At 38.8% G+C, this 27,352-nt stretch overlaps 1 protein-coding gene across 6 annotated transcripts in view; it reads right to left on the bottom strand.

Annotated features, from left to right (window-relative positions):
• FAM135A (family with sequence similarity 135 member A) overlaps nt 1–27,352 on the bottom strand; it is an 85,239-nt gene that overhangs the window by 43,702 nt on the left and 14,185 nt on the right. For all 6 annotated transcript variants that reach the window (XR_003538874.2, XM_027711211.2, XM_027711210.2 and 3 more), the window contains 3 exons: nt 26,893–26,978; nt 23,223–23,343; nt 578–657 (listed from right to left, as the gene is read on the bottom strand). Coding sequence is in view for 5 of the 6 variants with exons in the window: in XM_027711211.2 (XP_027567012.1) it covers nt 578–657; nt 23,223–23,299 (157 nt within the window). In the remaining variant the exon portion in view is untranslated. The remainder of the gene's footprint in view (nt 1–577; nt 658–23,222; nt 23,344–26,892; nt 26,979–27,352) is intronic.

Below are 27,352 nucleotides of genomic sequence, written 5' to 3'. Positions count from 1 at the left end.
CTGGGTTCAGTTTGCCTGGACAAAGAAACCAAAAGTGAATGTCAGGTTAAAAAAGCAAAAAGATGAGGGAGTGGGTAATTCTGTTCTGGAGGTTAAATATATTTTCAACTTTATTACCAGGCAACAACAGAACAAGATTGAAAGCTGGATCCTTTCAAAGTGTTCTTTTCAGGAAAAAAATGGGCTTATCAATCTGGATAAGAGCCTGTATCTGAAGTACTCCACTATTTTGAGGTATCTACTTAAATGAGATCTTGGTCATCTTACCCTGGAACATGGGGAAGATTGAGCAGATCAGTGGAAAAAAACTGAAGGCACTAATATAAAGGAATCATCATGTTTTGCTACCAGCAAAGACAATCAACAGAGATAAAACAGTTACGCAAATTCTGTAACCAACTTTCACGTCTCACTGCTAAGAACAAGGTATATTTTTATTGTGTTAGTAACAAAATTAAAAGCATTTACATATTAGTTACAACAATATAAGACAAAAAGCGTGATCCTTAATTAGCAAGGCAAGATAATTACCTCATTTACTAAAAGTTTTACATTTCTTAAAAGTTTTGGCACTTACCAGTTCCATGTAACAAACTAGCTTCTAATTTGTGTGGAATTCTTGGAGGAATTTTCATAGATGCACGAATCTGGTAAAAGCTAAAGCAAAAGACAGTGATTTGCAACACATGCATTACAGTACAACTCGTTTATCATATACAGATACATTGACAGAGGTAGGAATGGAGAGTGGGAAAGAAGAACACAGCAAGGAAGTCTTCCAAGTCTAAAACAGTCCTACTTTGACTCTTTATCCTGTTATGTTTTTTTCTTAATCATTAACCAGAGCGATAGCCAAAAGCATGAATAAAAAGAAGTCCCAACACAGCGCCAGCCTTTCCACACCCCACAGAGTTGGAGCAAATATTTGTAGAGATACATGGTAAACTACACTGGTGTGAATGAAAAATCAGGAGTGTCAGCTACGCTACAACTGTACGGGAAGGATCTACCATGTAGCACATCTATAGGGCTGCTACAATCAGTTCTGACACTGAAGGAGCTATTTGTGAAACTGCAGTTTGTAAGACTCCCCCTCCAGGATCCTCAGAAAGCACACCACTTATCACACACTCTCTACATTGTTTGTGGCCACCAGCTATTAAAAAGTGTAAATAAAGGGTCATATTAGGCAAAATGTGACAGTACCTTTATGCTATCAAAGGCAGGAACCGCAGGTTCCTTGCCTAAAATTAAAAAAAACCCAACACAATAGTGTTGGGTCTCTGCTCTATCTCTAAACAGTCTTTCATCTTATTAAGCTCTATACTGCTTCCAACTTTTAGTTTCATGTACGCAATCTGTAACTGTCACCAGACTGATTTTACGGAAGCCTCTACATAACAAGCACCCATAAATACACTTAGACGACACATTCTGACCATCTCATCCCATTTCAGATAACTTATTTTTGTTTGCAGGAGTTAGCTTCAGCTCCTCAGTGAGCTGATGTGATCTACACACAGCTCCAGAAACACTAACACCACCAAAAGGGAGGGAGCAAGAATATTCACAAGCAGAGAGGGGAAGACAAAGCTGCCTTTTTTGTAGGAGCCAAAACCCAGCTGTCAGCAGAAAGGAGCTTGGTGGGTCTATGCAGTAAACCTTGGGCAACAGGGACTGAGAGAAATCCTGTAACCTGAGGGACTAGACCTTCCTCACAAGACCTGTAGATACGCAACCATGTGCATTAGCCTGGCTCCTGCAGCAAAATAAGGAAGGACTTTGAGATGATGTTATCGAACCATGTTTAAACCCCTTTATCCTCTTCCCCCCATGTAATCCTGGCTGAGGGAAATACTAATCAATTGGGTAACTGTAGTAAAAACTTGTGTAATTCCCTTATTATCATAACCCGTCCTCCTCATTAACATGTCCAGGTCCCAAGACCCTTAAATTGCACTCGTGTGTTCAATAAATTATTCCAGTTTCTTCCCCCATATCTGGAATTGTCTAGTTTCATAGACCCTTACACTTTTTAGGCAGAACCATGGTCCTAAATGCCCACGAGTATACATTTACCCTTTGTATTCTGCTCACAGAGTATAGCCAATCACAGTCATGGTTTCATCATCCCCACTATCCAAATCCAAACCAATCTACTGTGGTTTTCCAATTTTGGCTTCTGACACTTCAACTAAAGCTGACCATCCAGGACTTCACTAGCAATTGATGCGACTGTGCACTAGGCCTAATAATCAACCAGTGAGAAAATTTTAATTTAATCCTTTCACAAAATTTAAAAGTCAACTTTAGTGTGATTAGAACTATATCAAAGAATGCTTTATAGTGAACCAGTAACAATGCTAAACATAAGAGATGAAGTGATTCCTACCTTTTAAAAGAAGACTAAAACATAACCTATTGCAAACTACCAGCTATATACTTTGGTTTTGGAAACAGGTCAAACATGATTCCATACACGCTCCTTAAGTGATTAGGAAATTAATAACAGGATAGGAATAACAGGAAATGAATAATAGGATAGGAATAATAGGACATTAATTCATTTTGTATTAGGTTAAAGAAATAAAAACTAACATTAAGCATTCACTGTAATCTCCAACAGTGTAAGGAATTGAGCGGGTAAGAGTCCCCACTCAACATTAATCCAGGAGGATTCAATGTAGTGCACTGATGTACTCCTTTTCCCTGGATCAGATGTGACTTCCACCACTCCATTAGTTACTCATTTCACCTCTACTGAAGAAATGCGATACAATGTAATGTACAATAGCCTCAACAAGGAGATACTTTCCACCAGCTTCACATGTCATTTCTGGATCTGCTGTAAACATTCACCAAGAGCCTGATGCCCTACCACTACAAGCTGCATCTTCCCATGATCCAAATGACTAGCCCATCATGGCAAAGCATACTGCTTGTTACTTCAGGCAGCAAGGAAAGAATGCAAAACTGTTCATATGGTTTACATGAAATATTATGTCTCACTATGTTTTCTATCAAACATTACATCTCAGTAAGTTCAGAGACATGTCAGAGACATGTCACATATTTTAACTCATCTCACCCTAACCTACCAAACCGAGTCATTCTATTAGACTTTAAAATATCCAAAATCTGCATCATTCTCAGTTGATGTTTAGAAGCATGTGACAGCTCTACAGAGCATAAATTTAACTAAGGCTTAACAACTTCATCAACTGTGGATAGGTTAATGAATTAGAACTGTAACAAGGTAAAATGAAAGGCAAAGGCAAAATAAAAACTGAGCATCAAACAGAAAAAAGGTGCAATGTGATATTCCCATTACTTAATGCAATAAGACTCATTTGCCCTAAAGATACTATTAAGTGACTGTTTACAATGTGTGCCTCAAAGTGAGCAATCAATAGAATTGTTCGTGCTTAAAATGTTATTTGTGAAATCAAAAGGCTATTAGAACATCTTGCTTTTCCCAATTATTATTTGCTTGTGATTAATCAAAAGCAGACCATTCTATCCTTCTTTAGTAAACCCTTTACGTGCCCAATATTTTTATTTGGTTTAATGAGGAGATGAAGGTGTATTGTTTGCTTGTTTCAGACAGGTGGCATGGACTTTCAGCAGATTTATACTTTAGGCAGTTTATAGCATATAACATTCACCTGTTAATCTGAGTAATAAAATCCTGTAGGAGTTCAGCTCAGGGCAAATATGTAAACATTAACTTAAATCTTGTGTCTAGATATATGAAACAATTACTTAACTGCATCAAGATATTTAAATAAGAAAAACAGCCTCCTACACATATTTACCCAAACTATTCACTGTCACTCATTTTTAAATGCCATATATATTAAGGATCTATCTGCCAATGAAGAGCTATTATACTATTATACTGAAACAGAGTACTTGACTCAAGAAATAATTATATTTGCAATACATAAGGAAATGCTTTTTAAAGTTATGATATACATTCCTCATTTCACAGAAAATTTTAAAAGTAATGTCGAAAAAATGCATCAAGCCTCATTATTTTTTACCCTAAGCCCTGCCTTCCTCATCTTCTTTCCATCTTTTGTTCAACCCACTAGTCAATTTGTGCTGTAATGTTTCCATTTCTATTAAAAAACAAAACAAAACCAAGTCACTTTCAACTATTTCCCAGCTGTACCATAAACACTGTTTAGTTCTCATACAGACAACTGATTCAGAAACCTGATCTATTGTATCTGCTTGGGCCTCCACATAACATTCAGTATCAAGGACTTGTGAATCACCTATCACATTCACCTGTCCCAAATATCCTTAAAATACTCCATAAATAATATCCGAATACAATCCGAATTCATTGTCTCATGTATCAGCTCTCCATTACCTTATGTAACAAGAGAATGAAGGTATCCTGTGTAGTGGAAAATCCCAGATGATAACAATGCTACAGATCACACAAGTGATGGTACAGCAAATGTGGCCAAATTGATGAAGTAACTTCGGTCTACCAATGCTTTCAAGACCCAGTCCAGCATCTTCCAAGAGGTGGCACATGCAGACCTACTCATGTAGTTGCAGGCTTAGTACTAGAACTTTTCCAGTCAGGGTCCATCAGTCTGTCTATACTAAAATGCCTTCCTGAAGCCCACTGGAACAGAGAACCCAATACAAACCTTTCGGAACGTGGCCTGTGCTAAAGCAAATTCAGTGAGATTCACATGCCCAGCCTCAGTACACACTTTCTCTAACACCCACCTGTAAGCCCCAGGAACATGGCAGAGGAATAATCAAACTGACCCGCACCAATCTGGTTCCTTGCCAAGTCCTGACTGACAGCAACCTGGAAAAATGCTTTAGTAATAATAGACAGGGGCTACAGGTTAATTTCAAGGTTTATTTAAAACTGTTCTCCAGAAAAAGGAAACAGTTCAAGCTTTGCAGTCAGCATTAAGATTCCAGAAAAGTGCTGGACTTCTTAAAGCTTAGACTAGTAGTGATTTTTCTGGGATGATTTTTGGAGAATAATTAGAAAAAATCTATTACAACCTCTCCCATAATCTCTGTTTTGACTGCATCATATGAGAAAAACGTCATTTTCAGATTATTAAGGGTTGACATTTTTCAGATAACAAAGAAGTCAGAAATATTTTGACGATGTTTTAAAGCCACTCTCCCTGTTTTGAAGAAAAGAATAAATGGTATTCAGAAAGGTGGTATACTGTAAGAACACACGTTAATCACTCGTAACAAAAGCAACATCCATCACACCTTTTGCTATAATCTGCTCCATTAGCTCAAGCAGGATAACTGCATATTTCACTAAATGGAGAATAAAACAACAGAAATACCACCGAGAACTGTACTTTACAGTATGATGGAAAAATGCTCTAAAAATTAATCATAAACAAGAGCCTGATATGCATTAGTTGCTAAATTACCGTGATAGATTATGCTGTGTTGTTTAGAATCACCACCTAATAATTCAGCAAGATACAGTTGGATGATCTTGGATGATACAACTGGTGTTTGGCACTTGAAAAGCCTGAACTAAAATGGCAGCTTAACCTGAGTTACTGCAGTACAGGAAACACATTTGGGATGAACAGCAGACTGACAGTTCGATGAAGGTCTGACACCACACAAAGAACAGATCTGGAATGAATGTTTAGAACCATTTTGTCAAGACAACGAGCAGGTTGCCACTGCTTGGCGTTATGTTGCTGATGTTATTTGAAGGACAGGCTCCACAGGGAGACTGAGTAAACTGAGACTTGAAGCAGTCTTAAGGATACTTAAGCATTGGAACAGGTTGTCTAGATAAGCTGTGAAATCTCCACTCATGGAAGCTTTCAAGACCTGAGGGGATAGAGCTCCAGGCAACATGGACCAAGTGTAGACCCTCCTTTCAGCATGAGGGTGGATATAACTACTATCCCTGCCACCCTGAATCAGTCTATGACCCCAGAGGTTAAAGGAAACCTAAAAAACAGGGGTCGGCAATTTACAACATGACGACTGAAAGGCAAAACAGCAATAAGTCCGTATGGTTGGGAGCTGGTATACAAAACAAGTTGCAGACACATCTGTGAACAGAGGATATTCCAGCTCCTGGCTTTCCTGAGTCTACACAGGCAAAATACTTCTCAACAGCTGATTTACTTAGATGATTTACTTACTTCTCTGAAAGGCAGCATCTTTTACTTCCTAACAAATTTCCAATGCCATAGATTTAGGAAAAAATAATAAAAAAAGGACAATCTACAACACCACCTCTGAAAATCTGCCAACCCCTCCTTCTCTAAATGCTTACAGCGCTTACCTTTACTTAGCTTAACCACAGACATGAGCTCCAGGATGAATATCAGATCTCTTGCTCTGGTTGTACTGATTAAAAGATTTGTCCTGAAACAGCTCCATATCCATCCCCCAAAAGGTACCTTTGCTTTTGCTTCATAGTGTGGGAGAGAGTCTAAGTATTTCAGACGTCTACTGAGACAGCACATCAAGCAAAGCCAAAGTCACCAGTGGAAAGCTTCTAAATATCCAGGTAATTTCTGTCAAGCACAGTGTATGTAGTCTTTCTTCAGTAAATATACATGTGTACCTGCTCATGACCATTAGTGTCATTTGGTCCTTAATGTAATCACTGGCAAATACATAATCACGATATTAAAAGGTTCAAACATATCTGGAGCTTAGTGTCCTTACTACAGACCTTGTAGGAAAAGGTCTTCTGAAAAAAGTAGTTAGAATTGCTCCTCTCCTGTAGGCACCCTTACTGTCCCTTTTGTATGAAGGATTAAATCTTTCTCATCAAGCTGCATTAAAATCTTGAAAATTTAAAATCTGACATGTGCCAGAAAATACTTTCCCACACAGGAAAATTGACTTTTTTTTTTCCCACTGAGATCATCATTCAGGTAGGCATAAGTAACTATTTTTCACCAGTTTTGTGGAAAATGATAATTTATAATAGGTTTAGTTTATCAATAACTAAATAGGTTTAGGAAATAGGTTTAGTTTATCAATAACTGGAATGTATCTTGCTATTGACAAAAAAGGAAACATAGGAAGTAATGGTGATTTGACCTTTTAATGCTCCAACATTGAACCACAGGAAATAATGTGTGCAAATGCAGACATAAAGGACAACCATTATTTTAAAAAAATCTCATGCATTAAAAAAGCATATGAGCATTTACAGCATTAGCTCCACAAGCAATTACTTGAGAAACCACTTACTTTTCCAGCTAAAGAACATTCAAAGGGAAGTGTGCGTTCTGAAAAGGCTTCATAAAACACTTCATCGTTGAGGCAAAACTTTTTTGCAGTACCTCTCACCAGGAAGAGAGGAAAGGCAGGAAGCATGTATGGCAGAGTCTGACTTTCCTCTTCCCTAAATCCCAGTGCGCTCACTGCACACTTAAATGCTCTCAGTTACATTAACAAGAGCAAGCACTGAACACTGTGGACTGCAAAACTCACATGCACATTGGGTCACCTGCAGGGCAGATTCTAAGTTTATCAGTTCACAAAACGGAGGAACAGCTGTGACTCCACATACGCGAAACCTCGGGAGAGGTCTTGGTATCTACTGAATGCAGGGCTCTACTGAAAACACACCCTCTGCTGCAGACCACCACTAAGACTTCTTTTTCCAACGTGATGTGTGTTTCAGGCAAGCACGATTCTTTTGGTGCATGAGGAAACAAAGCAGGAGATGAAGCACTGCTTTGCAAATAGGGAATGTGACACTGAAATGAGGAACTGCAAAGAAAACAGACACAGCAGTGAGTCTCCAGAGGAACAGGCAGGTCTGGGGGCAGCGATTCCATGGAGGCAGCATCAGACTGACCCCGGCAGAGCTGTGTCTTCTACAGATCACACCTCTTTCCACAGAAGCAAACTTAGACTAACAGAAACTCCTGCTGTGATGGGAGGTTGAGTCAGCAAAATACTGAAAGGCTCTAACAATGAGAAAACATTCCTTTACACTTCTGTTCAACACCCCTGTGTCCTACAAGCTAAGGCCCTTGCTACTACAGAGACACTACATTACTAATTCTTTAATGGATTTATAAAAATCCATCTTAAAAGCAGTAAAGACATTTAGCTTCTCACACAGTCACAAGCTGGTACTGATAAATGACAGCATACTTTTCTAGGCAATCTGTGTACCCTTGTAATGTTTAAAGCATTTCACATGATCGTGAAACACAAATACTTTATCTTAAACATTACCACAAGTTTGCCAGATGTTTTTTGTAACCTCATAAGCATTCTGCAAAAACACAATCCAGGCAAAGGCACACAAACAAGGGGCAGAGAGGAAAATCAGAAAGGGAGTAAAATAAGGTGCCAGGGAACAGAAATAAGAGAATATAAATCAACACAGAATAAAGCACAGGCAGTGAAATGCTGATTCTCAAAGTGCCAAATTAAAAATAATTGGTTAACTTGTTCCTTAATTCCTCTCCCCCCAGGAGACATGCAAAGTCATCTCTAAAAATTTAATCCTACCAAACACAGTCGGGGCCCACAGAATACCGAATGGACACCAAAGTAGATAGAGGGCTTATACAGACAGGGAATTATTTAATACAAGTATAGAATACACAAAAATATTCTTATCTTGCAGTCACTTTGTAGTAAGTACTTCTAATATGGACCAATATGAGATTACACTCTGCTGTAATTGTGGGATTTATCTATTTTACTTGAGCAGCAGGAAAATTATCATGCCCAAAAGACTGTTTAAAATCTTTTATCCATCCCATCTATGAAAAATTCAGGTATTTCTCAGTTGACTAAGATGTTTTTATTAAGTTGAATAATACAATGGGCAAACTTACAGGAAATAGATAAAAGGTTCCCATTTACTTGAAAGCAAGTTTCCTTGAAAGTGAATTACTTTTTTGAAGTACCTCATTACTTCTGACAACTAAAGGTATGCATAAACAAAATAGTTATTAGATCAAAAGTTTGATGAGTTATTTGGGAGACTAATACTTCAACTAAGTCACAACATCTTGTTATGAAACAGGATTAAGTACATAAAACAGAAGAGAGGGAAAAGTAAATGCAGCTGGGGATTTTGCCTTATTACTACAAAAGCCTTTTTTCCACATTCTTACCACAAGGCACACACTGAGGCAGAATTCCTGCAATCATTATGAACATATATTTAAACATTTGAAAAGGGAATAGTCTCAAACAAGTATTGCTTTTTAAAGAGGCACAGAAACATGCAATACTAGATGAGTTCTTATTTAATCAAATAAATCTTATATTAGTCTATGTTTATAATTTTAGTTCCTCTTTTATTTCCTGTTTTCACTGAAGGGAACAGGAAAGAAATCATACAAAATTTTCTCACATCTTTAAAGTACAACAGGTTCATAAAGCTCATCTTCAGGAATAATGACTTCCCATTTTCTCTTATAAAAACTTTTCAACTCTATTTATTTAGCTTGGAAAGCATTTTTATTTGACTTTTTGATTCAGCATACTAGCCTCACAAACGTGTTTAACCACTGTGTGGCTTGGAACTTTTTAGTTTTTTGCAGAAAAAGGTATGGGGTGTTAGGTTTTCCTGGCATCCAGAGTCACAATTTTACAAACCGTCACCCCTTGCAAACAGGCATCAGTTTTTAGTGAGACATATCATAATATTTTAATTTTGAAATCAAGGTTTAGCAAATACAACAGATGGGAGACCAGAAGACAACTCATTTTCTGGCATTTACTGGTCTTTCAAATTTTATGAGTTTTGCAGCTGTGCAATTCTGCTCCTCTCATCTGTCGGTAAACAAGTATACAAGCCTTACAATTCACTTGATGTCTTATTTTAATTAAGGGCAATCTCTGTTTTAATAGCAAATACATTGTACATTTAACCAGAGCTGAAAATTCAGGTTCCACCAAGAAAACTGTTGCAAAAAATCATGACAAAAGAACCCACGTGAACTGTTGTGTCTTAAGCAAGAGGCATCAAATAAAGGTCGTCACTCTTATCCCTTACCAACATCTGTCTTTTCCACTGCAGAAAGCCGTGTCATTCATGGAAGTGACATGAGCTCCTCTAGTTCAATCTTTTAAACCGAAACACCATAGTTTCAAATATAACATACTGCTCTGTGATGATGTTAGGGCACTAAGAAAGAAAAGTAATCTCTCAGAAGCATCTATCTTTTTTCCTTCAAGCAAGGCATATTTTCATGATTCATTTAAGGCAGCTTAAGCCAACACTGCAAGTAGAAGTGTTTTGTAGACCAAAACCTCTTTTACATGTTTTTGCCTCTCCTCAAATAAGTTTTGATGTTCCACCAACCACGTGGTAAAACAAACCAATATGCTCATCCATCTGAAAATGGAAAAAAAGAATCCAGTAGGGGCTATTAAAGAGGGCAGGATCACACAGGGAGAAAGTGTTCCCTTCAGTGGCAGGACGTGCACTTAGGTCAGGTTGAGTGGTGGGGCTCCATGCTCAGAAACAACATGAAACTGTACTGTCACTTCCTGTAAATTATTTTTTTCCTCAACTTCAAGAGTTTCACCTTCAAAAAGATTGAGAAGCAGATCTGCTGACTGTGCACTATATTTATGCATTCATTATTAAAATAATTCTTAAGAAATAATCTCAGGGAATATTACCAGAATAATGTCACAAGCAAGCTATGAAGAGTTAACAGCATAAGTCAAGATCTGTTTCTCTAAATTAAGATGATCCTAAAAGTTCATAAATGTCAAAGAGTAAAGTGAGCATTCAAGGCTAGAAGGCAAAAACTCCACTTCTTACCCCTTCAGAAAAATGGAAAAAGTTGCTGTTATTGATTAGACTTTTATTTTTGCCACAATAGATCCACCTCCTACAGCAAAAATATCTTTGATCTCCTAAAACCTATTCTATCTAGTACAGGGCAGCAAATATACCCTTAGAAGAACAAAGTTAAAAATCCAAACTCACAAAAGTTATACTTCTGATGCCAGTTTAAATAAATGAATCAAATCACATGGGCACAAACAGACTAAGTAGCCAAATCCCTTCTTCTCATGACAGGTTCCACGAGTTGGATACCCTGAAGACACACAGTGCACACTGAACCTGTTCAACAAGTTAAAAAAAATTAAACAAGCAAGCAAAACAAAAAAAAATTGTCTTTCAAAGTCTACATTTTTTCAAAGGCTTTTGTTTTGAGAAAACTGTAACAAGCACTGCAGAAAACCTTAGACGGTATCCAAAATATTTTGAAATAAATGGTATGTAGGAATGTATTCAGGAAAGGTAGGAAACAAATTGCTGAAGGGAAGGCATGCAAAAATACTATGAGATGAAAACTGAGAACAATATGATTGGGAAAAGAGAAAAACTCCAATGAAGCAGCACTAACCACAGTAATATGACTGAAGTGCAGAGATGATCATCAAGGTGATCGTATGATTTATTGTCTACCTACACTGAGGAGACTCAAACTTTCCATAGGCCTGGGGATCCAAATCCTTTTGTTCCCCTTACGAGGCTGACCTCTGACCATTGCTCCCTGTAAGCTGGGATCTGCAAAATCCACTGAAGAAGAATCCTAGTTTGTGCTTGGGATGTGGAAGCTGAGGGTTTCTGCTGCTCTGGATGACTGCAGACTCACCTTTCTATCATTTCCTCCTTCTCCCTTGGAGAGCTGACCTACAGAAATGGAATTGGCATTCTGGGGGTGATTAGGGCCCTTTGTCCAGCAAGTACAGAGCTGGATCTCTGTCTTCTGCAATTATCTGAGTCCTTCTCTTCATCACTCATGTAAGCTGGCATCTGGGAAATCATATCCTTCCTCATAGTAAGGAAATGTCAAGAGTAATGAATTGAAAATTAGACTTTTCTTTTACAATATAAGAAAAGTTTTGCAAGAAATCAAGTTTAAGGAGTTCTGTTTCCCTCTCTTCCTCTGTCCTGTCCTCCCAGGCACTCACTCTTGCCCCTCAGCTACAATAGATTTGACACTTTCCTCAATTACAGCAATGCACTACTCGCAGAGCAGGTCCAGTCCAGCAGCTCCCTTTACAGCAGGCTGCTCCAGAAGCCCAGCCAGCACAACACACAGGGCAGTGCACCACAGTGGGATGAAGCTGCCAGCAGCAAGGGAGGCGGAAACTCTGCAAACTGGCATCGCCAAGCAAGCTCTGTGTCTCTACATGAGGGCTTAGGGAAATTAGAATTGACATACCTGACGTCTGTCATAACTCTGTATCCTACGGGCATGGATGCCAACTAAGATGAATGCACAAGTTCAAACAGAGGTTTTGTTTCAAAACATACTAATCTCTGGGCTGCTGTCACTCAGCAGATCATACTGACATTAACAGCCTCTCCTGTTTCAGAGATGTCTTCCTAATATGGAGGCTGGAACTTTACAGACAATTTCTCTCAGGTTGCAGTCCAGGATTACAGTTAAATCCACCCAAAAGTTAGCTGGTAACAGAAGCAGGGGTCCCATTCCTCCTGTGTATTTTATACTCCTTCTATATCTCCACTGACAGAATATCGGATGCTGATGTGAGCCAGGGAGATGGAAAAAATATAAACCAGAATATAATTCTGGTTCTGCCAGTTTTTTTCTGCTGCCTTACCATTTTGAGCTGACCAACTGCAAGGTAAAAGAGCATTACTGCAGGCACACTGGAAGCACCACAAGCAGGACCACCCTGTTCAGGCAGCTGCTATCCAACAGATCACTCCCACCTATAACACCTACTCCTTTGGCCCGGTGTTCCTGTTGGCTTTAACTGACTCTATAACTGCTGCCAAAAGCAAGCCTGTCTTACTGACCACGGAACTGCCTGACTGCAAGAGCAAACAAAGCAGACGACCGTGCATATCACACCTTTTGGCAGACACATGCAGTTGTACTGGCTCAAGCCAACTATAAATGCATAGATGAGAATGCTGTTTCACAACAGAGAGCCCATCAGTGGGCTCTCTTACCCTCTCTCCCTCCACCAAAATCAGTGCTCAGGCACAACTGAAAAATACATCTTTTTTTTTTTTTCTTCCCAGTCTCACAATCACCTCCAATAGCCTGGAAACTACTTCTTGCATTAAAACATATAATAATACAAAATGATTAGCAGCAGAGGTCTTGATCACTTAATGTAAGGTATCTGTCACCTTTCTGGAGAAAAAAGACACATTTTAAAAGCAATTTTAGAAGTCTTCAAATCAACAACTGAAGTTATTTATGCATAAGCATCAATATGATGGTCAAGTCTGGAAGGCCTCTCAGTCTCTGGAGGTTTTTTAACCTTCTGCCATGGCAAACATAAGTCAGAATCTGGGAAAGGGAGAACAAGGTGGAGGGGGTGAAATAAGGTTAAAAAATATTAAGAATTCTGATTAGTTACTTTATACGGGGTACAGTAATTGGCAGGAGATGTAAGACATCAAAGAGGAAGATATTTTGTAGCAAGCACGTGATGAAGCAGAGACAGCAAGTCTGATTTTGGTGGTGGGACTGAGCCTGGTTCTATATTCTGATAAAGCCGTATGCTCTCTGCAGCATATGATGATCCAGTCAAGTGCTGTTTGTGATCACAGACAGAGGTATACATAAAGGTATTATTAGGCTGCATGTGCAGCAAAAGAGACAAAAAGACACCATATCAGAAACCTCTGTCATGTCGTGAGGCAGTCAAGACTTTAAAACACAGGATGAGCATCTTACTCTCTCCCTCCCCTCAAGATAGCTATGGATAGTAAACTAACTTAAAGACCAAATACAATCAAATTTCTTCTGTAACTGTCGTGTATTAACCAAGCACACATAAACAGGACAAAACATTCAGGAATGACAGATTTTTCACAGCAACAGTCTGAACTGTAAGCCTATGCATAAGCTGTGTGCTTCAAAAGAGCTAACCCATGAAAGTGGCTCAAAAGTAGGAGTTTAGTGACAAAAAATATATTCAACGCACAGTTAAAACTCTTACTGCTGTCACATGCTATTCCAGAATACTGAATTCACTAAAATTCACATTTAGAAAGAGAAGGTTCATAGTCAAGAAATCATAATTGTGATGCCTTCAACTAGCACCTACGCCCATTCTACCTTCATACAGAATAAAAAAATGTGCCTTCTCCAGACAAAATCCTTTTATACTCAATACTGTCTTACACTGTCATTTACTCCCTCACTAAACTCAACTCACTGATCATGTTTCTGCTGACAGTCTTCATGGCAAGGCATGCTCATTTACAATTTTTACTGTGCAGCGCGAAATGGCACCTGGTCTTACAGAGACAAGAGCCCTCTATCTTCAACTGCATAAAGAAAGAATTACACAGACTTCCTCCAAATACAATCCTGAAAGGAGGATAAATGATGTAAGGCATCATTTACACAGTTACATATAACCTTGCTGTCACATGAAAGAGTTGTACCTATCACAGCACTGCCAGGTCCAGCAAGATGGTAAGATGGCATAAGTAGGCATCTGAGCTCTTTCTCTTTTGTTCTTAGAAAATGAAATTTGCCAAATAGAATGCCTGGAGGGAATGGGATGCCATTAGACAGCTTTAATTCTGAGTTGAATGTTTTCAATTGCAAAATAATAATTTCAATTGCAAAATTTATTATGCTTAAAAATTCCAAAAGTACTAAATGAACGTAAGAGTAAAATGTGAACAAATTTTAAGCGATTTGAAATTTGTACCCCATATCTGACAAGTCTAGAATATGCAATGAGTATCCATCAGCATTTCAAAAAACTGAAGAAATATTTTTTTAATATAGAGGAGATGCAGAAAAGAAGGCACCTCCAGGACAACTACAACTACCAACTGTTAGCTATACCTTTATCAATAACAATTGAAGAAATAAGCACCTGAACAGTCATCTTTACACATGGGAATATGTAGCTCAAAGAGGCAGATTCAGAATCTCATTCACTTTCTTAAATTGGAGGCTAGTCTTCTAGGAATTAACATGGGGGATGGAGGGAGGAGGATTCTTTAGGCTTCAAAGTAGAAGCCCAATTTACAGTGGCTCTAGGTGACCCCTAGAGAAACCTCCCTCGGTGGTTACAAGTCTCCTAATACTAGCATTGTACTCAGATATCTGAAGAAGACAAGTTGTACAACCTCCCTGTGTCTTCAGTTTCACTCATTAGTGTACTTCAAAAACGTTAATTTCTCAGCTAACTCAAAGCAAACAGTACTCAGGTTTCCACTTACTTTTCCAACTCCTATTTTCAACAAATACAAGGCTTTTTATTTTAAAAAATAAGATTCAGTCTTTTAAATGGTTACTCCTCCTTGGGACCAGACCACGTCATTGGTCTCACAGACATTCTGCATCAGAAGGGCTAATGGATATGTGATGATACTAACTTTCAACTTCTAAAGCAATGTCAACTTAAAAAAGGACTTCCCAACTGCTCATTCCCAGTCTTACCCATTCTTGCCTCAAAGCAAGCAAGCCCTTTGTATTTGTACCCACTACTGAACTAGAATCCAAAACTGATCCACTTTAACAACAACAACAACAAAAAAGATCAAAAGTATTTGTGTTATTTTTCCAAGACAAACTATTCCGTTGAGTTTACAGAGCCTACAAATCTTAAACACATATTATTGTTATTTGTATTAGTGTAAAACCATAAGCTGAAGAACAGAGCTCATCTTACAACTGTTAGACAAATCTGACAGCTTTCTTCTCCCTTTGTAAAGACTGCATTACATTAAGCAAAGATCACAGTAAAATACTTCAAAAGATAAGCTATCATGTCAGAAGGCAATTCACAACACTTCTTTCCAGAAAGGTATGTCATACAAAAAAATGTAGTTTGAAAGTATGACTGAGCTGTATGAATTAAAAAGAAAATCAAACAGTTGAGCCTGAATGTTCCTTGTCCATCCAGAGTTTGTTATTTCATCATACACTAGCAACATAAACCATTAGCAAGGGCTACTTCTTTATTTAAGGACAAAATCTTTTCATTCCTGATAAAGCCAGGAGAAAGAAAAGTGGTCCTACTAGAAGTGAGTTTCGAATTTTAATTTCCTGCTAAAAATTATAAAATTAATGTAGAAACTCACTGATCCAGAAAAAAATACAACTTTTCATATACTGCATTATTTCTCATGAAATTACTGTGTCATCATAATAAGATTCATTAGATGTCATACTCTGATTCAGTGTATTTTCTTTTATGCTACATTAACGCAATCACATGCATGGAAGCATAAAATGTCAATGCTGCACACAGAAAAACATAAGTCTCTGGAACAGAAGAATATCATTAGGCTAAATTTTCAGTAGTCAATGAAGCTTAAATTCTTTTGACTTTCAGTAGGACTTAGGTTCGCAAGCAACTTATGCTACTGCAATCTTACCAATAACCTAATTTCAGATATGATACATATCCAAAACTGTGTTTTACGTTAGAATATGCTGAAGTCTCTCCTGTGGAAGGTATTTAATATTAGCCTTCCATTACTCAGGATTTAAAAGCAAAAACACTTTAAAAAAGTGTGGTAAACTTACATTAAAAATGTAAACTCCTGATCTGGAGTTTTATAAGAATCTTTAGCCCCCCAAAAAGTCAAATAATAGATAACTAATATGCACTGAGAAGTAAATCTGTAGTAAAGAGCTACTGTTAACACTTTATTTTACTTCCTCTCTTCGTAGTCTACTCGAATTAACAACAAATTCACACTTAGCCAAAATAACCATAAGGAAGTTCTTTTTCTGAAACCCACAGTGAAACAGCAGGTATTGAACCTTCCAAAGAAAAATGCTACCAAAAAAAAAAAAAAAAAAAAGACAAAACACATAGAAACATTACTATTAAAAGTTTTCTAAATACAGCTTTGCCCAGTTGTGTGCACACGTGTATTACTGACAAAGTAACAAAAGATTAGTGACAAAGTAAGAATTTAACACTGGGATTGTAAGAATGCACAGAGATAGGGAAAATGCAGATTAAAGTTGTTTTCAAAGAAGATCTTGCAGCAATATGTGCACTATGCTAAACTACAAACTACTAGCTAAGTTTCTTTAGCTCATTATATTTGCCATTTCACAGGTAAAAAAGTAATACACAGCTCCAGAGAAATGAAAACCTCATCTCCTCACAGTTGAGGGTTATCAGGAAACTTCTCTCACTATCCACAGGAAAGGTGTAACTGTTCGAAGTTAGGCATCAGGATCCATCATCCTGTGGTGGAACACAGAAACTTCAACTGAGCACTGCAAAGTACCGTGGTAGTTTCAATAACCAGTTCTCTGGAATCAGAAACGCTCAGCACATCTATATCTCAGTTCAGAGTGCTGACACATACAAAACATGTATGTAAATGAAGAGGGTTAAGTGTCCACAGGAGAAACCTGAGTGACAACTTGTTCTTACAGTTACAATATCTTTGAAGTACAAAGCTTTAAACTGAAAGAAGAGTAGAGTTAGATCACAGAATCACAGAATATGCTGAGTTGGAAGGGACCCACAAGGATCACCGAGTCCAGCCCTTAGCCCTGCACAGGACCATCCCCAAGATCACACCGTGTGCATGGGAGTATCATCCAAACACTTCTTGAACTCTGTCAGGCTTGGTGCCGTGACCACTTCCCTGGGGAGCCTATTCCAGTGCCCAACCACCCTCTGGGTGAAGAACCTCTTTCTAATAGCCAACCCAAACATCCTCAGACACAACTTCAGGCCATTCCCTCGGGTCCTGTCACTGATCACTACAGAGAAGAAATCAGTGCCTGTCCCTCCTCTTCCCTTCATGAGGAAGTTGTAGACTGCAATGAAATCTCCCCTCAGTCTCCTCTTCTCCAGGCTGAACACAACAAGTGACCTCAGTCGCTCTTCACACGCCTTCCCCTCAAGGCCCTTCACCACCTTCGTTGCCCTCCTTTGGACACTCTCTAAGAGCTTAATATCTTTCTTATATTGTGGTGCCCAAAACTGCCACAATATTCAAGGTGAGGCTGTACCAGTGCAGAGCAGAGCGGGACAATCCCCTCCCTGGACTGGCTGGCAATGCTTTGCCTGATGCCCCCCAGGACACGGTTGGCCCTCCTGGCTGCCAGGGCACTGCTGACTCACATTCAACTTGCCGTTGACCAGGACCCTCAAGTCCCTTTCCATAGCACTGCTTTCCAGACCCTCACTCCCCAGTCTGTATGAACATCCAGGGTTGCCCCATCTCAGGTGCAGAATCCGGCCCTTCCCCTTGTTGAACTTCCTATGGTTGGTGATTGCCCAGTCCTCAAATTTGTCAAGGTTTCTCTTGCAGGGCCTCCCTGCCTTCAAGGGATTCAATAGCCCCTCCCAATTTTGTGTCATCTGCAAACTTGCTTAGTATCCCTTCCAGTCCTGAGTCCAAGTCATTTATGAAATATTAGGAAGAAATTCTTTTACCTCAGAGGGTAGCAAGGCACTGGCACAGATTGCCCACAGGAGTTGTGATGCCCCATCCCTGGGAGTGTTCAAGGCCAGGTTGGATGGGGCCCTCAGCAATCTAGTCTAGTAAAAGGTGTCCCTGCCCATAACAGGGGGGTTGGAACTAGATGATCTTTAAGGTCCCTTCCAACCCAAACCATCCTATGATTCTATGAAAAACTTGCTGAGACTACTAAGCCAGTATCAATCCAGAAGATGTACCGCTGGTCATCAGCTGGAAGTTGCACTTTGCACCACTGACCACAACTCTTTGAGCCCAATCATCCAACCAGTTTTCCATTGAACTCATTCTCCTCTTGTACAGCCAAGCTATGTTATGTTTCCTTTGTATTTATAAAAGGTCAGTACTACAGAGCCCAAACCTTACTGGAGCTTTTATGAGCTAAAATGACAAAATAGCCTGAAGCCTCACTATCTCAAACCATTATTCTCAAAGGTCCCCAAAAATTACATTTCTTTTATTCATTTTGTTACACAATACTTACATATCAACCACTATTTGGGCAAATATTCCTATCATCACATCCCACTAATTCAAAATAAAAATTGTGTGAACCCTTATTTGATTGTAACAACAGATAAAAATAAACCAATGGAACTACTTGGAGCAAGTTGGGTTTTAAGCAAGTGACGCAGAGTTATAAGAAAACACAATGAAAGAGCTGTATTAGATAAGGATGCTACTTAACTATTATTACCACATACTTTTTTTCAACTTACAGCTACAGTGCCACCTTCAGAAGTTAACCACCAGAATACAGGGACACACTAGAACCACAGACATAGGGACAACCTTTCTTGAACTAGGTAAGAAGGAGGGAGCCATGCATCCAGACAAATAGTGTTACTAGAATTAAGTGTCTGAGCTATTTCCCCTCCTTGGAATAATAACAACTACCTAAAAGTAAAGCAAATAGTCTGCTTCAAAAGGTTACTTAGGAGAATAATATGGTTATAACCCTTCAGATAAATCTGATCTTGAGTTAAATACTATGAGAAATTTTGGCTCAGTCTGCACTACTAATTGGTTTAGATTAGCAGAGTGGTTTTGAGGCACTTTCCCCAATGACTCTGGTTTGCTGCAAGCTGGTTCAGCTCCCTGAGAGCTTTCCACTCAGAGAACCTGGACGACTCCTGAAGGAAGCTGAACTACTCTCTGATTTACCTGTCACAAAATGCACCTCAAGCCCTGGGGGGACAAAGAGGTCTGAACCAACTACTGATATGCACAACTTCAAAATACACTCATGATACAAAACATCTGGTCCAGAGAACGAGACGAAAATTACTCTGAAGTAACCTTGGGACCACACAGATATAGGGACATCAACACTGCTTCTAGTCATTCATTCCTTAAGTACCAAATTTAATCGTTAAGTGTAAAAACAGTCATAAGTGCTTCTGGCAACTGTAGTGTCACTGCAGATATAGATCCAAGAAAATATGATACAGTTGGCAGATTTCTTCAAACAGTTATAAAAGCAGGAAGAGAGAAAAATGGGTTTTATTGGATACTGGGGTATGTGGACCCTACAGGGAAGGTAGTAGGGAATGTGCCACGAATTCCAATGACCAAACTCAGTCAGTTCATAATTAATAAAAGGGATGAAAGACTAACATCTAAAAATAGTTCAGGGTGAACTTTCAGACTGATAGATTAATTCAAAGCACATGACAAAGCTGTTAAGAAAAACCAAAACTGATCAGACAGAAACTTAGGCTGGAAATGATGACGTCTCCAATAATCAAACAAGTGAGAATCTGGATTCACTTGCCAAGAGAACAGTGTGGATAAAAATCTACTAAGTTTTAAGAAGGAGCTTGATGAACTCAATGTGATTAATTACAACAGCCGACATTTTATCCCACACAGTTCAGAAGGTCATGATGCTTCTAACACATCAGACAGGCATGCTAAGCTTGGTAGGCTTGAATGAACACAATCCAAAACAAACACAGAATACAATCAATTCTGTGCCTGATTTTTGGTGAGAGAAACACAGCGGCAGCTCAAAAATAGGAAGCCAATAATGAAACTAAAGATTTCCTTTTCTGCTCATTCAATCTATTATCCCAGAGCTCCTCCAGCAGTGTAAGTATTACATCCTGTCTCAAACAAATACAAAGACATTTCCCTAGAAAAATACTAGAATTTACCCAAATTGAATTTATTGCAATACTCGCATTTCTTGGTCTTTCAAATTATTCTGGAAACTCTCTCTTCTTCCTGACATTAATTTCTAAGGGAACATGCCCAGAGTTAAAGATTCAGCTTGAACCAGAGAGGCAGTATCTCCTCATGTCACGTTTCTCATTATGTCAGCATTCCACCTCCGAACTTGCCCTGTGAATTTATTGCTTTTTCAAGAGTAAGCTAAAAAGAAACATGCCAAGTAAAGCACTGGTAGTTATATTGCTGTGCTTTGCTTCTCAGTTACCTTACTGAGGAATCATTTGAATTGTAAGGTTAAGACAACCAAAACACTTTCTTCTGTTCAGGTTCTCTACTGGAGTGTAAATATGCTGCCATGTTCTACCCTCTCCTTCCCCACTAATTCAAGAGATTAAAAAAGGCTACAGTTCGACAGACAGTGCTTTTTTGTTGAAGTAATTAGAATATTCTCAGAATATTCCCAGACCTCTTAGGCCTTCCTTAATCCTGCTCTTCCAATGAACAGTGAAATTACGATTTTTCCTAAAAAGGGGACATAGATGTTTGCATATACTTTGACTGCAAACAGTAGCAAGCATAATGGGTCATAACTTCTGTCAGTACCAGTTGTATGTCAAATTTAGAGAAAAATTAGCTTTAATAAAATATAGATGAGAACTAACAGTTAAATGGCAAAGATGGAGGATAGCTAGCCAAGACATGATTCATAACTATTTTATGCCTCTTTCTCCTAAGCTCTTTTCCAATGCTACCTTTTTTTATCTCACTCTTGCCCAAAATCTTCATCTCAGAGGGCTAATACAAGGTGAAAGAACTATGTGCATCCCAAAGCAATAAAACTATCCTATTAACTTTCATCAACTCACCACGTCAGAAAAAAAAAAAGAAAAAAATCAAAACCCCAACAAAAACAATACCCTGCCACACACACACACACATGCCTTGAATTATGACAAGACTAAAAACAAGCCTGTATTTTTCTATTACTAAAATGTTCCTAAGGAAAATTATTCTACAATGTTTTGGAAAAAGGAGCTATCATAAATCAACACTGATATATACTGTTCCCTCTCCGTAAGCACTGACACAGCCTCAATTAGACTTATCTAACATAAACATCGTAAGAACTAACAAGTATTTCTACTGTAGTCTGTTGGAAGATTGACAGAAAGGTAATGTACCACAACACGAGATGACCAAAACCTCTAATAACTTGAAAATAAGCTACAAAGCATTATTTCCTGCACAACCATGGGAAACAAGGACCTTAGAAAGTAATCTGGGACAGTCAGGTAATATTAAATGAAAGGAATGTGAAAAAGACTTCTACAGAGTCCAGGTGGAGTCAGAAGAGAATCTAATGAGGCAGGATGGAGTCCTGTGTAACTGTGGAGGCACAGCATAGTACGAAGAGAGAAGTAGGTGAAGTTCTCAGTCCCAAACTGATAAATAAGTTAATTGGGGCAATAACATTTTTAAAAGATTCAAGAGAAACATCTATCATATTTCAAACAAAAGGGATTACAGAAATTAAGATACAAAAGGGTAAAAGCCTGGATAAGAATAAAATGCACTCTCCGTATCTGCAGGTTTCCCCTCTTCTCCAATTAGACAAACATACCGTATTACAACCAAAGTTTTAAGCCAGATTACTTGAGTACTTACTTTTAATTCCTAGAAAGAATATGACTTTCCAGTCATGAGAGACTGGACTGTTAATGGTTAATGACTTAAAACAATTGTGGAAGCATCAGTGTGCCAAAGCTGGGTGAGATAGTGCCTTTTATCATGGTAATTGTTGCCCCTTACCCAACTCTGCTCAGTTGTAAAACTTCCCTTCCTTGGGGAAGGTCTGATGGAGCATAACTGGCTCAACTGCACTGATATGAGAGGCAGCTGCCACGTCTTCGAAGGGGTCATAAACCATCAAAGATCCCCAAAGCACCCCCAGAATCATTTTCTGAGGCCTTTCACCAGAGGACTGAAAACTGCCCCCACCCAGGGGAGGTACCAGGCATTCCCACCTGGCCTGAACATATATTAATCCATCAGACTTTGTTTTTCATGGGCTTCTTCCCCCATGCCCAACAGAACAAGATAGATCAAGACTTCAAATAACCACTTAGACCAATGGACAACTAAACCACAACAATAAAGTCTATGGGTGGTGATACATTCTTACTATTATTCTTTCTTTCTTTTCACTTACATATTTTCTTAAGTGCTTTCATATTGCCATATTACTGTAGATAATAATAACCAAAACGGCCACATACCTGCTTTCAATTGCAACCAAATTATTCTAAAATAAACCCTACATATATATATATATATATATATATATATATATATATATATATATATACAAACATCAGTCATACAGTGTCTTTCACTCTAATTCACCCCAAGGGATCTACTGGCAAGAACCCAACTTACTTGTGCCTTCAGGGGTGGGTCGTAACACCAATAAGGAATAAAAAAAACTTCAAATCACTATAAAAGCAGTAACACATGAAACAACACTTCATGAGAGAGTACCCATTAAGGTCTTTCCAACATCAGCCATGCACTGCAGTAAAGTCTGAAAGAACACACTACCTACCCTCTTTGAAACAAATCAACATTGAAGAATTTGTGGAGCTCCACGGAGAATTCTACCATAGCCTGAACTTCACTCATGTTTATAAGGATGAAGAAGTTAAAACTTGTCAGCACCTCAGTTACTGAAAACAAACAGAAAACACACTATTTAGAACACAAGCTGGAGATAATGTCTATCGGGTCCTACAAAGGACAATGTTTATATACAATTTTGCACAGCTTTCTTAAACATGCAGACCCTGAGGTAAACAATAATACAGGCTGTACCAAATCCAGTCCACAGTAACTTCTATCTTTGCTGTGAAGGAATTGTTATCACAGAACCATCACAACACATTGTCAGCATAATACAATTCTGGCATTTACTGATATCTACATACTGCAAGTCTGCTCCGGTACTTGGCTGGATAGGGAAAAATACTGCCATCAAGGAGACAGAGAGAGGATAGGCTGCTTCCAGCCCTTGTTGATGCAGAACGACCATGCAGGCAGCAGTGCCTCAATGCTGGCATGAAGACAGGGAGAGCTGAATAACAGCACAGCCAAACAGTAAAGAGAAAGTGTCTGACCAGGTCACATAGGGTTTAGGATGGAGAGATTCTAGAGGGAAGGTAGGAATTAAGGAGGGAAACATGCCTATTTATAGTTAATTTTTTCTTAGGAGTAAGGTGTTAATACTCACTCTCATCTTCACAGACTGGCAAGTTCCTGCTAATTTACAACTGCCTGCTGATACCTAAATTAAAATCCTATAGATTTTACCAAGTTCTGTTGGTTTTCCTTCAACAATATCAACTAGACTAATAAAACAGACTACATTTTCTGTGAACACTTGCCTTCAAACTTAACAGTTCCTGAAACTACTGTCTGTTTTGGGGACTAAGTTAACGAAAAAAACTAGATTAGACTATCTTTTATGCATATTAGCACATTTTTGCTGGGTTTAATGCAGAAGCAGTAAACATTGAAAAAACTTACCTGTCTGGAGCCTGAATGGATTATGGGGGGTTTTGTTTCTAAAATTTTCAACATGCATTTGGGTGTTTGTGAAGTAGCAAGCAGTACTACTGAGACTGAAACAGAACAGCTGGCAAAAAATGTCATCACCACAGCACCTGAAAACAAGTACCTTTAGGGGCAACCTCTAGCCTATCAGCTAAGCTTTCTTAGCATAGAGGTAAGATTTACCTCTCTGTACTCACTCTAGAGGAGCTGGAAGGCTCCAGCCCCCACAGCACAGGTCTAGATTTTTAACTACAAACAAGAGGCTAATTCTGATCTTGGTTTAAGAGCCAATACAGGGACCCTGCAAGGACTTTACAAAAACACAGAAACAGTATGTTACTGAAGTAACAGTGGACAGGGGAAAACGAATTTTGCTGCTGAAGCTATTAGGACAACATGAAGACCTCAGATCAAGGGCCCCTACTACAGCATCTAGATCACGCTATTAACCCAGCTTGCCTACAAATCCTGTCATCATTCAAATTTCAATCCGAAAGTCAAGAGATTAACTGAATGATGTCACAGTTTTGCTACAGACTGCAATGTTAGGACTGGCACTGATAACCTACAGGGCTTTGTAGCAATTCCCTCTTCCACTGCTTTGTCTATAGGATTGAGTAGGGATGTCCTCAGTGGTCTTAAAAGCTATAATCAAGATGTTCTGCACTCTAATTCTCTGGGGTTGCCATACCACATTATCACATGGGCACCACCTACCAAAGTCCAAGTATATGTTCTGTAAACGGAACCTGAGCTGCTGCACAGCAGAGCTCCAGAGCTCCTAATCCCACTGTGACCCTGGGCTGCCAAGCAACAAATCCTGTGGGTTGTGTATGAAACTGTCCAATATCTCAAAAAGGAACCCGCTTTAAAACACTCAGGAAAAAGCAAAAGGACTTAAAGTAAGGATGCCATGGGGCAGTCTCATCCAGTTTGCATTTTAATGAAACTACATTCTCCTGTGAAGAAGACATCACATGGCTCTGACTTCCTGGCACAATGAGTGGTGCTACATCCCTGAACAGTTTGCCTCCACTAAGAAAAGGGAAGACTGTTCCTGCAAGAGTTGTCCCTCCAGACCCCAGCAGGAAGACTCAGAACAATCCAGAACTAGTCCAATAGACAAGTTCAAAGGTCCATTTTATGAACGAGTTAATTAAACAAAAAAAGCTAAGAGAGCTATATCTTGCATAACTGCCAAAAGGGTTGCCCAGTGAACTTGTGGTATTCCTATTGTGTCTAATACAGCTCTAGCTGGGGCCATTCCCTCCCTCCTCTATCAAGCTTACTTAGCATCCCCAACCAGCACACTAAAAATCACCTGGGCTGGCAATTTTTCCCTGCAGACCAAGCACAGGGTCCAGCAAACACAGGACTGCATGACACACCACCATATATTTTAGTCCAGTATCACAGCCCTTGCTATCAACAGTATCCGGAAAAGCGGCATCCATGCCACACTCCAGGATCAACTGCAAAACCAGTAAGAAATTGTGAGGCCCAGTTCACAGAATGGCACACCCAGCAAGCACTGCTGCAGGTAACTGGGGCTGCAGTCTATCACCTGACTACTGAGAATGGCTTTTTCTTTGTAGAGCATCAGCTTGTTCCACGTGCACCTTAAACTGGGAGAAGGAGAACATTCACTGCCCTAGGCTGACACAAACCACAGACTTTTCTGCAAGTCTTTCATATCAGTGCAAAAGAAAACAGTGTTCTGTGAACTATAAAATAGAAAATGTTATGCAGTGATTAAATATTTTAAAGGAGAAACTCAACTTGGACAAAGTCTTAAATTTTGTACGCTAATCATACAAAAACCAACAAAAAACTCATGTAGAAGTATGTACTTATATAGATTCCTTTCAAATTTACAGCTAAAATTTCACAAACTTTAATTACATCAAAATTCCACAACTCATTTTAATACTTAAAGAGTTTATTGTAGTATTTTAAAGCACATCATTAGCATTCAGAAACGAAGCTATTACACTGTACATTTGTTCTGTCTGCCTGTAAGAAGCAAAAGAATCCTTCAGTAGGAGCTCTCCACATATGACAAACAGAATTTAATGCAGCACATAAAGCCATTTCAGAAGGTCTGATAATAAATGAGAACACCCTAATACACAGAACAGAAGGTTTCTAAACTTTTGGTAGCTACTTAACATTTATAATCAAAACATTTCACTATTCAAAAGTATTTACAGAACTGAGAGTAAACATCTCCAATAGTTAAAATATCAGTTAAAGCCACTTGATCCTAAGTTGAGGACCAAACCTTTCTTTCACACTTCTGGGGGTTTATTTATTTTCCTAAGCTGAAAAATTTCTTACATATTGTGGCCAGTCCATGCTCTCCCCACATTCGCTCACCACTTCTTTAGTTATCCAAGCTAATCTTTCCTGAGGCCACAGTACAAAACCGATCACAGGATATCAGATTTTAAAGGTCCATCTGAAGGAAAAAATGTTTCCCGAGTCTATATTTTTTCTAAATTGAGCTACTTTACAGCAGCTGCATCAGAGCATTTGAGAATGCACTAAAAAGACAGAATCCTCCTAAACCAGCTTTGTTTTCAGAGAAATGCTTGTTACTTGTATTGGGAAACGCAAGACAACACTAAGAAACAAAACTGCAAAAAGATGTTCAAAGAATGTCTTACCTGCATTGGTAAATACTCCATTTTAGTATGTTAATCAACCAGTCTTCCAGTTCTTCACTACTGCTGTCGGAAACATATTGCTCCAACTAAAAAACAAACAAGCAAACAAATGTTTTACTAACAGCAGTATCTCTAGAACTTTTCAGTACTCATGTTATTTGTTCCCTTTTCTTGCATCCTAAGAACAACCTTTATCATGACCTCTCCAACAGTCATACATGTACTGCCTATGAGCATTCTCCAATCTGCCCTTGGGTCCTGCACTGTAATTTTCAGCTCTTTGCAAGTGTAGCAGTCTGATAACTATTTTTACAAAATAAAGTAAAAAACCAGAACCTCTCGTGAAGCCAGTGTTCTGGCAAAGCTGACACTGCCATGTCTTGTCAAACTATCCCTGTCTTCACCTAGGAATTCTAAAATCCAGCTCCCGGAGGACTCTGGTACCTCCCCAGCCAACCCA

This window comes from Pipra filicauda, unplaced genomic scaffold, assembly GCF_003945595.2.
Source record: "Pipra filicauda isolate LSUMZ 115617 unplaced genomic scaffold, ASM394559v2 scaffold365_size864120_pilon, whole genome shotgun sequence".
Lineage (NCBI taxonomy): Eukaryota > Metazoa > Chordata > Aves > Passeriformes > Pipridae > Pipra > Pipra filicauda.
This window is presented reverse-complemented; position numbering and strand designations above follow the sequence as displayed.